Here is a 15,482-nt window from a genome sequence, read left to right on the forward strand (position 1 = left end):
AACCAGAGAGAGTGACTAAATCATTCAATATGGTTACTGGGCTATCTGTTCATAATCTGACACTTATAGCCAGAAAGCTGTCTAAGAGCAGCTTTAACCTCTCTACTGTTAGAAAGCCGGATCAACTAAGAATACCTAAGAGTGAATTAAGCTATTTTGAAAACGCAATTAAGGGAATTAACTGGAATGATCTCTTGTCCTATACAGATGTGGAAGCTGATAGTCAGGTTTTTCTATCCACAATCCAGACTACAATAAATGGTTTCCTAAAGAAAATCAAATCCAAACCTGGCCAAAAGAGCATTCTTCCTTGGCTAAATGGAGAAATCTGGAAATTGATGAAAGAACGAGATGCTCTAAAAATAGCCCTAAGATCCAAATTAGAGCATTCCTACTTTATTGACTCTGTCAGTGTACTGACACAGAACCCCTCCACTGGATTCTTGGGCTCAGTGCTAGTAAATGACGCTCAAGCTGTCTTCATCATAAGGTGAACAAGGTGATTAGCTCACTAAAGAACTCTAAAGCCAAAGATGTGTTTGGGCTGGACTCCACCTTTCTTAAAAACTACAAAGAGTCACTCATGGTGACCTTAGTAATGGGGACAAACACATCTATTGGTATCGGGGTGTTTCCAAGGGTATGGAAAACGGCCATAATAACGGCCATCTTTAAATCTGGCGACCCTGCTGACGTGAGTAACTACAGGCCCATTAGTACTACTACCTGTGGTGTCAAAGGTTTTTGAAAAATGTGCAGCAGAACAACTGATTGCCCACCTCAACAACAGCCCCTTCACATTACACTCCATGCAGTTTGGCTTCAGAGCGAAACACTCCACAGAAATGGCCAACTGCTTTCTTCTGGAAAATGTGAAGTCCAAGATGGACAAAGGGGGCGTTGTTGGGGCTGTGTTTCTGGACCTAAGGAAGGCTTTTGATAATGTTAACTATGAGATTCTCATTACAAAATTGTCCAAGTTCAACTTTTCCCCCGATGCCTTGAGATGGATGAAATCATACCTTGAAGGCATGTGTCAGAGTGAGCAATGAGCTGTCGCCCACTCTTAGCTATGATGTGGGCGTGCCCCAAGGGTCAATACTGGGGCCCCTCCTGTTCAGCCTGTACATTAATGATCTGCCTTCTGTCTGTACTGGGTCTGAAGTTCAAATGTATGCAGATGATACAGTGATATATGTGCATGCAAAGAGCAAACTACAAGCTGTGAATGGTTTGTCCTCTGACAAATCAACTGTAAATTTCGGTGTTCCTCAAGGTTCCGTTTTAGGACCACTATTGTTTTCACTATATATTTTACCTCTTGGGGATGTCATTCGAAAACATAATGTTAACTTTCACTGCTATGCGGATGACACACAGCTGTACATTTCAATTAAACATGGTGAAGCCCCAAAATTGCCCTTGCTAGAAGAATGTGTTTCAGACATAAGGAAGTGGATGGCTGCAAACTTTCTACTTTTAAACTCGGACAAAACAGAGATGCTTGTTCTAGGTCCCAAGAAACAAAGAGATCTTCTGTTGAATCTGACAATTAATCTTAATGGTTGTACAGTCGTCTCAAATAAAACTGTGAAGGACCTCGGCGTTACTCTGGACCCTGATCTCTCTTTTGAAGAACATATCAAGACCATTTCAAGGACAGCTTTTTTCCATCTACGTAACATTGCAAAAATCAGAAACTTTCTGTCCAAAAATGATGCAGAAAAATTAATCCATGCTTTTGTCACTTCCAGGTTAGACTACTGCAATGCTCTACTTTCCGGCTACCCGGATAAAGCACTAAATAAACTTCAGTTAGTGCTAAATACGGCTGCTAGAATCCTGACTAGAACCAAAAAATTTGATCATATTACTCCAGTGCTAGCCTCTCTACACTGGCTTCCTGTCAAAGCAAGGGCTGATTTCAAGGTTTTACTGCTAACCTACAAAGCATTACATGGGCTTGCTCCTACCTATCTCTCTGATTTGGTCCTGCCGTACATACCTACACGTACGCTACGGTCACAAGACGCAGGCCTCCTAATTGTCCCTAGAATTTTTAAGCAAACAGCTGGAGGCAGGGCTTTCTCCTATAGAGCTCCATTTTTATGGAACGGTCTGCCTACCCATGTCAGAGACGCAAACTCGGTCTCAACCTTTAAGTCTCTACTGAAGACTCATCTCTTCAGTGGATCATATGATTGAGTGTAGTCTGGCCCAGGAGTGGGAGGGTGAACGGAAAGGCTCTGGAGCAACGAACCGCCCTTGCTGTCTCTGCCTGGCCGGTTCCCCTCTTTCCACTGGGATTCTCTGCCTCTAACCCTATTCAGGGGCTGAGTCACTGGCTTTACTGGGGCTCTCTCATGCCGTCCCTGGAGGGGGTGCGTCACCTGAGTGGGCTGAGTCACTGATGTGGTCATCCTGTCTGGGTTGGCGCCCCCCCCCCCCCCTTGGGTTGTGCCGTGGCGGAGGTCTTTGTGGGCTATACTCAGCCTTGTCTCAGGATGGTAAGTTGGTGGTTGAAGATATCCCTCTAGTGTTGTGGGGGCTGTGCTTTGGCAAAGTGGGTGGGGTTATATCCTTCCTGTTTGGCCCTGTCCGGGGGTGTCCTCGGATGGGGCCACAGTGTCTCCTGACCCCTCCTGTCTCAGCCTCCAGTATTTATGCTGCAGTAGTTTATGTGTCGGGGGGCTAGGGTCAGTTTGTTATATCTGGAGTACTTCTCCTGTCCTATTCGGTGTCCTGTGTGAATCTAAGTGTGCGTTCTCTAATTCTCTCCTTCTCTCTTTCTCTCTCTCGGAGGACCTGAGCCCTAGGACCATGCCCCAGGACTACCTGACATGATGACTCCTTGCTGTCCCCAGTCCACCTGGCTGTGCTGCTGCTCCAGTTTCAACTGTTCTGCCTTATTATTATGACCATGCTGGTCATTTATGAACATTTGAACATCTTGGCCATGTTCTGTTATAATCTCCACCCGGCACAGCCAGAAGAGGACTGGCCACCCCACATAGCCTGGTTCCTCTCTAGGTTTCTTCCTAGGTTTTGGCCTTTCTAGGGAGTTTTTCCTAGCCACCGTGCTTCTACACCTGCATTGCTTGCTGTTTGGGGTTTTAGGCTGGGTTTATGTACAGCACTTTGAGATATCAGCTGATGTACGAAGGGCTATATAAATAAATTTGATTTGATTTGATTTGAAGCTGCACAAGAACTTACTACTGTAATGGTCCAGGTTACAAAGTGGCTTAGTGACTCGTGTTTTCATCTCAATGTGAAAAAAACAGTTTGCATGTTCTTCACAAAGAGGGCAACAGATGCCACTGAGCCAGATGTCTATGAGCCAGGGGAGAAGCTCCAAGTGGTTTATGATTTTAAGTACCTTGGCATCATACTTGATTCCAACCTCTTTTAAAAAGCATGTGAAAAATTCAAATAACCAAATTCAACCTAGCTAATTTCTGATTTATACGAAATTGTTTGACTACAGAGGTAGCAAAACTGTACTTCAAATCTATGATAATTCCCCACTTAACATACTGCTTGACTAGTTGGGCCCAAGCTTGCTGTACAACATTAAAACCTATTCAGTCTGTCTACAAACAGGCTCTCAAAGTGCTTGATAGAAAGCCCAATAGCCATCATCACTGTTACATCCTCAGAAAGCATGAGCTCCTGAGTTGGGAAAATCTTGTGCAATACACCGACGCATGTCTTATATTCAGTATCCTAAATGGCCTGGCTCCCCTTCCACTCAGTATGTTTGTTAAACAGAAAACCCAAACATATGGCAGCAGATCCACAAGGTCTGCCATGAGAGGTGACTGTATAGTTCCCTTAAGGAAAAGCACCTTTAGTAAATCCGTTTTCTCTGTGAAAGCTTCCCATGTCTGGAATACACTGCCATCAGACACACAACTGCACCACATATCACACTTTCACAAGATGCATGAAGACATGGCTAAAGGTCAATCAGATTTGTGAACATAATCCCTAGTTGTTTGTTGCCGCTTTCCATGTTGTCTGTTGTCTGTAGCTTGTGAGGTGTGGAAACACTTTGTTGCTTTTATGAATTTTGTCTTGCTGCTTTTTGTCCTGTTGCTCTGTCTGTATGTTCCTTCTTGCTTGTCCTATGTTGCTCTGTCTGTATGCTATGTCTTGCCTGTCCTATGTTGCTCTGTCTGTATGTTCCATCTTGTTTGTCCTATGTTGCTCTGTCTGTATGCTATGTCTTGCTTGTCCTATGTTGCTCTGTCTGTATGTTCCATCTTGTTTGTCCTATGTTGCTCTGTCTGTATGCTACGTCTGGCTTGTCCTATGTTGCTCTGCGTGTGCTCCCTGCTCAATGATTGTCTATATTGTAAATTGTTTTTAATAACCTGCCCAGGGACTGCGGTTGAAAATTAGCCGGCTGGCTAAAACCAGCACTTTTACTGAAACGTTGATTAATGTGCACTGTCCCTGTAAAAATAAAATAAACTCAAACTTTGAGGACAATACAGTGCCCCAGACACGGCCCGCTACCAACACCTGCAGACTCTCACCGCAGCCAACGTGAGTAAAACATTTAAACGTGTTAACCCTCGCAAGGCTGCCGGCCCAGACGGTATCCCTAGCCGTGTCCTCAGAGCATGCGCAGACCAGCTGGCTGGACATACCGACATATTCAATCAATCCCTATCCCAGTCTGCTGTTCCCACATGCTTCAAGAGGGCCACTATTGTTCCAGTTCCCAAGAAAGCTAAGGTAACTGAGCTAAACGACTATCGCTCCTTAGCACTCACTTCCGTCATCATGAAGTGCTATGAGAGACTAGTCAAGGACCATATCACCTCCACCCTACCTGACACCCTAGACCCACTCCAATTTGCTTACCGCCCCAATAGATCCACAGAAGACGCAGTCGCAATCACACTGTCCTAACCCATCTGGACATGAGGAATACCTACGTAGGAATACTGTTCATCGACTACAGCTCAGCTTTGCATTCTGCAATAGGTACCAGGATTGGACTGCTGAGGACTGGGGTAAAGTCATTTTCTCTAATGAATCCCCTTTCCGATTGTTTGGGGCGTCGGAAAAAAGCTTCTCCGGAGAAGACAAGGTGAGCGCTACCATCAGTCCTGTGTCATGCCAACAGTAAAGCATCCTGAGGGAGTGGGCTCACTCACAATTTTGCCTAAGAACACAGCCATGAATAAAGAATGGTACCAACACATCCTCCGAGAGCAACTTCTCCCAACCTTCCAGGAACAGTTTGGTGATGAACAATGCCTTTCAAATCAAATCAAATCAAATCAAAACCTTTTCCAGCATGATGGAGTTCCTTGCCATAAGGCAAAAGTGATAACTAAGGGGCTCGGGGAACAAAACATCGACATGGCCAGGAAACTCCCCAGACCTTAATCCCATTGAGAACTTGTGGTCAATCCTCAAGAGGCGGGTAAACAAACAAAACCCCTCAAATTCTGACAAACTCCAAGCATTGATTCTGCAAGAATGGGCTGCCATCAGTCAGGATGAGGCCCAGAAGTTAATTGACAGCATGCCAGGGCAGATTGCAGAGGTCAACACTGCAAATATTGACTCTTTGCATCAACTTCATGTAATAGTCAATAAAAGCCTTTGACACTAATGAAATGCTTGTAATTATACTTCAGTATTCCATAGTAACATCTGACAAAAATATCTAAAGATACTGAGGCAGCAGACTTTGTGAAAATTTGAATTTGTGTCATTCTCAAAACTTTTGGCCACGACTGTACATAGACTTGAAATCATTGGCCACTATTAAAATGGAACACAGTCACTTTAATAATGTTGACATATCATGCATTACTCATCTCTATTGTATCTGTCTATGCCGCTCTGACATCGCTCATCCATATATTTATATATTCTTCATTCCTTTACTTAGATTTGTGTGTATTAGGTATTTGTTGTGAAATTGTTAGCTATTACTTGTTTGATACTGCTGCACTGTCAGGAACTAGAAGCACAAGTATTTTGCAACACGCAAATCGTGCTAAACACGTGTATGTGACAAAGAAAATTTGATTTAAGGTGAACCTCAAATAAAATGTTATTGGAAACATACACATGGTTAGCAGATGTTAATGTGAGTGTAGCAAAATGCTTGTGCTTCTAGTTCCGACCGTGCAGTAATATCTAACCTAACAATTTCACAACAACTACCTTATACACACACAAGTGTAAAGGAATGAATAAGAATGTGTACATATAAATATATGGATGAGCGATGGCCGAACGGCATAGGCAAGATGCAGTAGATGGTATAGAGTACAGTATATACATATGAGATGAGTAATGTAGGGTACGTAAACATTATATAAAGTGGCATTGTTTAAGGTGGCTAGTGATACATTTATTACATCCAATTTTTTATTATTAAAGTAGCAAGAGATTTGAGTCAGTATGTTGGCAGCAGCCACTCAATGTTAGTGATGACTGTTTAACAGTCTGATGGCCTTGAGATAGAAGCTGTTTTTCAGTCTCTCGGTCCCTGCTTTGATGCACCTGTGCTGACCTCGCCTTTTGGATGTTAGTGGGGTGAACAGGCAGTGGCTCGGGTGGTTGTTGTCCTTGATGATCTTTTTGGCCTTCCTGTGACATCGGGTGGTGTAGGTGTCCTGGAGGCCAGGTAGTTTTCCCCCGGTGATGCGTTGTGCAGACCTCACTACCCTCTGGAGAGCCTTACGGTTGTGGGTGGAGCAGTTGTCGTACCAGGCGGTGATACAGCCCGACAGGATGCTCTTGATTGTGTATCTGTAAAGGTTTGTGAGTGTTTTTGGGGACAAGCCAAATTTGGGGGGGGGGGGGGGTGCTCCCTCTGCTGTTTCCTGAAGTCCACGATCATCTCCTTTGTTTTGTTGAGTGTGAGGTTATTTTCCTGACACCACTCTCCGAGGGCCCTCACCTCCTCCCTGTAGGCCGTCTCGTCTTTGTTGGTAATCAAGCCTACCACTGTAGTGTCGTCTGCAAACTTGATTGAGTTGAAGGCGTGCATGGCCACGCAGTCATGGGTGAACAGGGAGTACAGGAGGGGGCTGAGCACGCACCCTTGTGGGGCCCCAGTGTTGAGGATCAGCGAAGTGGAGCTGTTGTTTCCTACCTTCACCACTTGGGGGCGGACCCAATTGTACAGGGCGGGGTTGAGACCCACGGCCTCCAGCTTAATGAGCTTGGAGGGTACTATGGTGTTGAATGCTGTGTTATAGTCAATGAAAAGCATTCTCACATAGGTATTGCTCTTGTCCAGAAGGGATAGGGCAATGTGCAGGCGATTGCATCGTCTCTGGACCTATTGGGGCAGTAAGCAAAGTGGGTCTAGGGTGATAGGTAAGGTGGAGGTCATATGATTCTTGACTAGTCTCTCAAAGCACTTCATGATGACAGAAGTGAGTGCTACGGGGTAATAGTCATTTAGTTCAGTTACTTTTGCATTCTTGGGAACAGGGACAACAGTGGCCATCTTGAAGCATGTGGGGACAACAGACTGGGATAAGGAGATTGAAAATGTCTGTAAACACACCAGCCAGCTGGTCTGGGCATGTTCTGAGGACGCGGCTAGAGATTCCATCTGGGCCGGCAGCCTTGTGAGGGTTAACACGTTTAAATGTCTTACGTCGGCCACGGAGAAGGAGAGCCCACAGTTCTTGGTAGCTGGCCACAGTTAAAAGAAAAATCTGCCGTTTCCAGCTACAACAGTCATTTACAAGATTAACAATGTCTACACTGTATTTCTCATCAATTTGATGGACAAAACATTTGCCTTTCTTTCCAAAACAAGGACATTTCTAAGTGACCCCAAACTTTTGAAAGGTATTGTGAATATACATACATAAATTAATTGGCAAGGGCACTAGAACAGTTTACAATTAATGAATTATTAACTCACTGAGGTCAGCCCCGTACTTCACTCCAGGCTTGGGCACCCACCCCCTGCTGCGGAAGTAATGGTAGGCCATGTATGACGTCTCAAAGTGGGGCTGAACCGACCGGAACATCTCCCACAGCTGGAGCACCGACAATGGCTCCTGAAGAGTAAGTCAGAATAAGCAAGACTCGCACTAAACAAACATGCACCATAACAGCAAAGGCTTTAGTTAATAAGACATATATGTTTATAAGACTGTAGCTTCTTACCTCATTGTAGTAAACTGAAAGGCATCCTAATGCATAGACCAAGAAGAAAGCCTGAAAGAAGAAAATAATGTTCAAAAGATCAGAAAAATACAGGGCAGTCTTAGAGGGAGGAGCCTACTCCTAATGTCTAAAATGGCATCTATCCCATAGATCAGTGGTCACTAACCAGTCAATCGTGATCAACTATCTCCAAGCCTTTCCTAGTAGATCGCCAAACATTTCTGTAAAAAGCCCAATGATAAAGCCTTGCATTCCTATTTTGTTTAGCTCTGTCTGGTAGCGGTAGGTGCACTTGATTCAGCTGGCCTGCGAACAGGGTAGTCAGTGTTCCAATTTTGAACCATTTCGTGTGTCTGAAGGTACAAACTCTGCCTACCGGGCCTGGAGAGCAAATCAAGTGCACTTATAGGCCTACCGCTAGCCTATCAAATAGCTCAGATCACCTGCAGCTTCCACGATCCCACAGCAAAGTTGATAGTCAACTACAGCTCGTGATGTAACCTACAATGCATTGGAAAGTATTCAGACCCCTTCCTTTTCTCCACATTTTGTTACGTTGCAGCCTTATCCTAAAATTGATTAAATATATATTTTTTCCCGTCATCAATCTACACACAATACCCCATAATGACAAAACAAAAACAAGTTTTTAGAAATGTTTGCAAATGTATTAACAAAAAACATAAATATTTGGACCCTTTACTATGAGCCTCGAAATTCCGCTCAGGTGCATCCTGTTTCCATGGACCATCCTTGAGATTTTTCTACAACTTGATTGGAGTCCCCCTGTGGTAAATTCAACTTATTGGACATGATTTGGAAAGGCACACACACACACCTGTCTATATAAAGGTCCCACAGTTGACCGTGCATGTCAGAGAAAATCCAAGCCATGAGGTCAAAGGAATTGTCCGTACAGCTCCGAGATAGAATTGTGTCGAGACTCAAAATACAAAATTAATTTGCAAGACTAGTCACCTCCTTTAATTACCTGGCTCCACCTGCGTCTTGTTTAAGAAACCCAATATCTTGTCTATTTACGACAATGTACGCCAATTATGTATTTTCACCTACAGTACCAGTCAAAAGATTGGACACCTACTCATTCAAGGGTTTTCCTTTATTTTGACTATTTTCTACATTGTTGAATAATAGTGAATACATGAAATAACACATATGGAATCATGTAGAAACCAAAAGTGTTAAATCTAAAATTAATTTGAGATTCTTCAAAGTAGCCTTGATAACAGCTTTGCCCATTCTTGGCATTCTCTCCACCAGCTTCATGAGGTAGTCACCTGGAATGCATTTAAATTAACAGGTGTACCTTGTTAAAAGTTCATCTGTGATGGCCTCCCGAGTGGTGCAGTGGTCTAAGGCACTGCATGGCAGTGCTAGCTGTGCCACTACAGATTCTGAGTTCGAGTCCAGGCTCTGTCGCAGCCGGCCGCGTCCGGGAGACACATGGGGGAGTGCACAATTGGCCCAGCGTCGTCCGTGTTAGGGGAGAGTTTGGCCAGCAGGGATATCCTTGTCCCACAACGCACTAGAAAGACCAATTCAGAATTAGTGTAAGGCGTCAGGAGAGAGATTAGGGAGGGCAGGTAGGGTACAGGCCGGTGCTGATGGTGGACGATAACACCCAGCAACAGTCAACAAAGCTATTTGAAAGTTTAATGCTTTGGGGACAGACTCCGTGGAGACAATCGAGCACTGTAGGTGATCCTTGGTAAAGATTGCCACTCACCCACCTTTGGAAGATCTGCCTTGCCGAAAAAGGTTATAACCAGAAAGGTTAATATTCACAACACTCTTCCTTAACTAAGTCTCAGTAATGACCAACATATCTGTGAACCCACACTTTCAATTGTTCCAATTTAGGTAATAAGCTTCTAGTGTAAAACCCAATTGATTGGACATGATTTGGAAAGGCACACCTGTCTATATAAGTTCCCACAGTTGACCGAGCATATCAGAGCAAAAACCAAGCCATAAGGTCAAAGGAATTGTCCGTAGAGCTCCAAGATGGATTTGCGTTGAGGCACAGATCTGGGTAAGGGTACCAAAAAATGTCTGCAGCATTGAAGGTCCCCAAGAACACAGTAGCCTCCATCATTCTTAAATGGAAGAAGTTTTGAACCACCAAGACTCTTCCTAGAGCTGGCTGCCCAGCCAAACTGAGCAACCGGGGGAGAAGGGCCTTGGTCAGGGGGGTGACCAAGAACCTGATGGTCACTCTGACAGAGCTCCAGAGTTCCTCTGTGGAGATGGGAGAATCTTCCAGAAGGACAATCATCTCTGCAGCACTCCACCAATCAGGCCTTTATGGTAAAGTGGCTAAACGGAAGCCACTCCTCAGTAAAAAGGCACATGACAGCCCGCTTGGAGTTTCCCAAAAGTCACCTAAAGGACTCTCAGACCACGAGAAACAAGATTCTCTGGTCTGATGAAACCAAGATTCAACTCTTTGGCCTGAATGCCAAGCGTCACATATGAAAGAAACCTGGCAACTTCCTTATGGCGAAGCATGGTGGTGGCAGCATCATGCTGTGGGGATGTTTTTCAGTGGCAGGGACAGAGACTAGACAGGATCGAGGGAAAGATGAACAGAGCAAAGTACAGAGAGATCCTTGATGAAAACCTGCTCCAGAGTGCTCAGGACCTCAGACTGGGAAGAAGGTTCACCAGGTTCCAACAGGACAACGACTCTAAGCACACAAGCAAAACAACGCAGGAGTGGCTTCGGGACAAGTCTCTGAACGTTCTTGAGTGGCCCAGCCAGACCCTGACTTGAACATCTCTGGAAAAACCTGAAAATAGCTGTGCAGCAACGCTCCCCATACACTCTTATAGAGCTTGAGAGGATCTGCAGAGAAGAATTGGAGAAACTCCCCAAATACAGGTGTCCAGCTTGTAGCGTCATACCCAAGAAGACTCGATGCTGTAATCGCTGCCAAAGGTGCATCAACAAAGTACTGAGTAAAGGGTAGAGGTCGACCGATTATGATTTTCAAACGCCGATACCGATTATTGGAGGACCAGAAAAAAGCCAATACCGATTAATCGGACGATACTTTAAATGTATTTATTTGTAATAATGACAATTACAACAATACTGAATGAACACTTATTTTAACTTAATATAATACATCACTAAAATCAATTTAGCCTCAAATAAATAATGAAACATGTTCAATTTGGTTTAAATAATGCAAAAACAAAGTGTTGGAGAAGAAAGTAAAAGTGCAATATGTGCCATGTAAGAAAGCTAACGTTTAAGTTCCTTGCTCAGAACATGAGAACATATGAAAGCTGGTGGTTCCTTTTAACATGAGTCTTCAATATTCCCAGGTAAGAAGTTTTAGGTTGTAGTTATTATAGAAATTATAGGACTATTTCTCTCTATATGATTTGTATTTCATATACCTTTCACTATTAGATGTTCTTATAGGCACTTTAGTATTGCCAGTGTAACAGTAAAGCTTCCGTCCCCCTAATCGCCACTACCTGGGCTCGAACCAGGAACACAACGACAACAGCCACCCTCGAAGCAGCGTTACCCATCGCTCCACAAAATCCGCGGGAAGGGGAACAACTACTCCAAGTCTCAGAGCGAGTGACGTTTGAAACGCGCACCTCGCGAACTAGCTAGCCATTTCACATCGGTTACACCAGCCTAATCTTGGGAGTTGATAGGCTTGAAGTCATAAACGGCGCAATGCTTGAAGCACAGCGAAGAGCTGCTGTCAAATGCACGAAAGTGCTGTTTGAATGAATCCTTACGAGCATGCTGGTGCCTACCACCGCTCAGTCAGACTGCTCTATCAAATCATAGACTTAGTTATAACATAATAACCCCCTGAAATACGAGCCTTAGGCCATTAATATGATCAAATCCGGAAACTATCATTTCAAAAACAAGAAGTTCATTCTTTCCGTGAAATACGGAATCGGGTGGCATCCATAAGTCTAAATATTCCTGTTACATTGCACAACCTTCAATGTTATGTCATAATTACGTAAAATTCTGGCAAATTAGGCGGCCTAAACTGTTGCATATACACTGACTCTGCGTGCAATTAGCGCAAGAGAAGTGACAATTTCACCTGGTTAATATTGCCTGCTAACCTGGATTTCCTTAGCTAAATATGCAGGTTAAAAAATATATACTTCTGTGTATTGATTTTGAGAAAGGCATTGATGTTTATGGTTAGGTACAATCGTGCAACGATTGTGCTTTTTTCGCAAATGCGCTTTTGTTAAATCATCTCCCGTTTGGCAAAGTTGGCTGTCTTAGTTAGGAAGAAATAGTCTTCACACAGTTCGCAACGAGTCATGGTAGCAGGCAATATTAACTAAATATGCAGGTTTAAAAATATATACTTGTGTATTGATTTTAAGAAAGGTATTGATGTTCATGGTTAGGTACACATTGGAGCAACGACAGTCCTTTTTCGCGAATACGCACCGCATCGATTATATGCAACGCAGGACACGCTAGATAAACTAGTAATATCATCAACCATGTGTAGTTAACTAGTGATTATGATTGATTAATTGATTGTTTTTTATAAGATAAGGTTAATGCTAGCTAGCAACTTACCTTACTGCATTCGCGTAACAGGCAGGCTCCTCGTGGAGTGCAATGTAAAGCAGGTGGTTAGAGCATTGGACTAGTTAACCGTAAGGTTGCAAGATTGAATCCCAGAGCTGACAAGGTAAAAATCTGTTGTTCTGCACCTGAACAAGGCAGTTAACCCACTGTTCCTAAGCCGTCATTGAAAATAAGAATGTTTTCTTAACTGACTTACTTGGTTAAATAAAAGGTTAAATAAAGGTGTAAAAAAAAGAAAGACAAAAAAAAGCCCAAATTGGTGTCCAAAAATACAGATTTCCGATTGTTATGACAACTTGAAATCGGCCCTAATTAATCGGCCATTCAGATTAATCGGTCGACCTCTTGTAAAGGGTCTAAATTATTCTTGTGTAAATGCGATACTTCTGTTAATTTTTTATAAATTTGCTAACATTTCTAATAATCTGTTTTTGCTTTGTCATTATGGTGTATTATGCGTAGATTGATGAGGGGAATAAACAATTGAAAACATTTTAGAACAAGGCTGTAACGTAACAAAATGTGGAAAAAGTCAAGGGGCCTGAATACTTTCCGACTGCACTGTATACCTGACTTGTTGAAATATAATTTTAAAATGGTTGGTGAAGAACAACATTGGCAGGGCAATTCAAGCACAGCCAAAATGCATTGATAATGTATTGGGCCTATAGCCTATGGCACAAACCTCATTGCTACAGTACTTTTTAATAGGTTACTGTTGCATAGGCTTACGATCTTTTAAAGACATTTAAAAAAGTTTGAGAAGTAGATCTCGGCCTGCATTTTGACTCAGAAAGTGATCTTGGCTCAGAAAAAGTTGCTTTACAACACCCTAGATAATGGCACTCTAGTGCACTAGGGGCACAGTATTGGTGGTGGTAGTGCAGGTGTCATCAGGACAGGAGGGTGGTGGGGACAGAGGACAGGGAGGGTGGTGGGGACAAGGGAGGGTGGTGGGGACAAAGGATGGTGGTGGAGACAAGGGATGGTGGTGGGGACAAGGGATGGTGGTGGAGACAAGGGAGGGTTGTGAGGACAAGGGAGGGTTGTGAGGACAAGGGAGGGTTGTGAGGACAAGGGAGGGTTGTGAGGACAAGGGAGGGTTGTGAGGACAAGGGAGGGTTGTGGAGACAGGGGACAGGGAGGGTTGTGGGGACGGGAGTGAGTTGAGTACCTCAGCCTCACTTCAGAATACTAACAGCTCTGTGAGGTCAAACAATCAACTCCAATACCTCTCTACCTCAGCAGACCTCACACTAGCAGATCTGCTCAGACCTGACACCAGCAGATCTGATCAGACCTCACCAGCAGACCTCACACCAGCAGACCTGACCAGCAGACCCGGCCAGACCTCACCCCGGCAGGCCCGGCCAGACCTCACCCCGGCAGGCCCGGCCAGACCTCACCCCGGCAGGCCCGGCCAGACCTCACCCCGGCAGGCCCGGCCAGACCTCACCCCGGCAGGCCCGGCCAGACCTCACCCCGGCAGGCCCGGCCAGACCTCACCCCGGCAGGCCCGGCCAGACCTCACCCCGGCAGGCCCGGCAAGACCTCACCCCGGCAGACTTCACACGAGCAGACCTGATCAAACCTCACACCAGCAGACCTCACACCAGCAGACCTGATCAGACCTCACACGAGCAGACCTGATCAAACCTCACACCAGCAGACTTCACACGAGCAGACCTGATCAAACCTCACACCAGCAGACCTCATACCAGCAAACCTGATCAAACCCCACACGATCAGACCTCACACCAGCAGACCTGATCAGACCTCACACCAGCAGACCTGATCAGACCTCACACCAGCAGACCTGATCAGACCTCACACCAGCAGACCTGATCAGACCTCACACCAGCAGACCTGATCAGACCTCACACCAGCAGACCTGATCAGACCTCACACCAGCAGACCTGATCAGACCTCACACCAGCAGACCTGATCAGACCTCACACCAGCAGACCTGATCAGACCTCACACCAGCAGACCTGATCAGACCTCACACCAGCAGACCTGATCAGACCTCACACCAGCAGACCTGATCAGACCTCACACCAGCAGCTCATCAAAAAAAAGAAAAACATGTATTGTGCTGGAGTTGAGCTTTTCATTATTCCAGAGTCGTGAGGACTGAGTGTCCAAGCAGTCACACAAACACGTTTCATTAACACAATTCCTCATCATCATCATCATCATCATCATCAGATCCAGCTGTGACAATACAATCCTCATTAACATGTTATTGATTGCCTCTATCAAAGCCAAACTATGGTTCAGAACAGATTAGAATACAGAGAAGAGCAGAGTGGATGGTGTCTTACCTCCTCCAGAGTCAGTTGAAGGTACTCTAGCAGTCTGAAGGGGTTGACTCTACACACTCTCCTCGCTGTCATCCCTGGCCCTGCTCTGCCCTGCTGGAACACACAGAACATCAGTTAGAAAAATGATCCCAGGGTGGTCTATGTAAGATCCCAGGGCCTCCGACACGTAGCAGTGTTGAGGCTTCACTACTGCCTGGCGTTTGATCCCAGGCTGTGTCACAGCCCGCCAGGACCGGGAGTCCCATTGGACGGCCCACAATTGGCCCAGCATCGCACCAGGTTAGGGGAGGGTTTGGCCAGGGGGGGGGGGGGGGGGGGCTTTCCTTGTGCCATCGCACTCCGGCGACTCCTTGTTGCGGGCCGGGTGCTTACTAGCTGAC

General features: G+C 45.0%; 1 protein-coding gene across 4 annotated transcripts in view; it reads right to left on the minus strand.

The window, feature by feature from the left end:
• tsen2 (TSEN2 tRNA splicing endonuclease subunit) overlaps positions 1-15,482 on the minus strand; it is a 39,255-nt gene that overhangs the window by 18,657 nt on the left and 5,116 nt on the right. The window contains exons 5-7 of one of the 4 annotated variants that reach the window (XM_036984372.2): positions 15,103-15,192; positions 8,164-8,214; positions 7,916-8,054 (exon numbers count right to left, since the gene is read on the minus strand). In XM_036984372.2, coding sequence (XP_036840267.2) covers positions 7,916-8,054; positions 8,164-8,214; positions 15,103-15,192 — 280 coding nt within the window. Of the gene's footprint in view, positions 1-7,915; positions 8,055-8,163; positions 8,215-9,478; positions 9,710-15,102; positions 15,196-15,482 lie in introns of those variants that run through there. The other 3 variants (XM_036984371.2, XM_036984374.2, XM_036984375.2) reach the window with 3 other exon arrangements.

Source organism: Oncorhynchus mykiss, chromosome 7 (genome assembly GCF_057628025.1).
Source record: "Oncorhynchus mykiss isolate SJ-2025 chromosome 7, ASM5762802v1, whole genome shotgun sequence".
Taxonomy (NCBI): domain Eukaryota; kingdom Metazoa; phylum Chordata; class Actinopteri; order Salmoniformes; family Salmonidae; genus Oncorhynchus; species Oncorhynchus mykiss.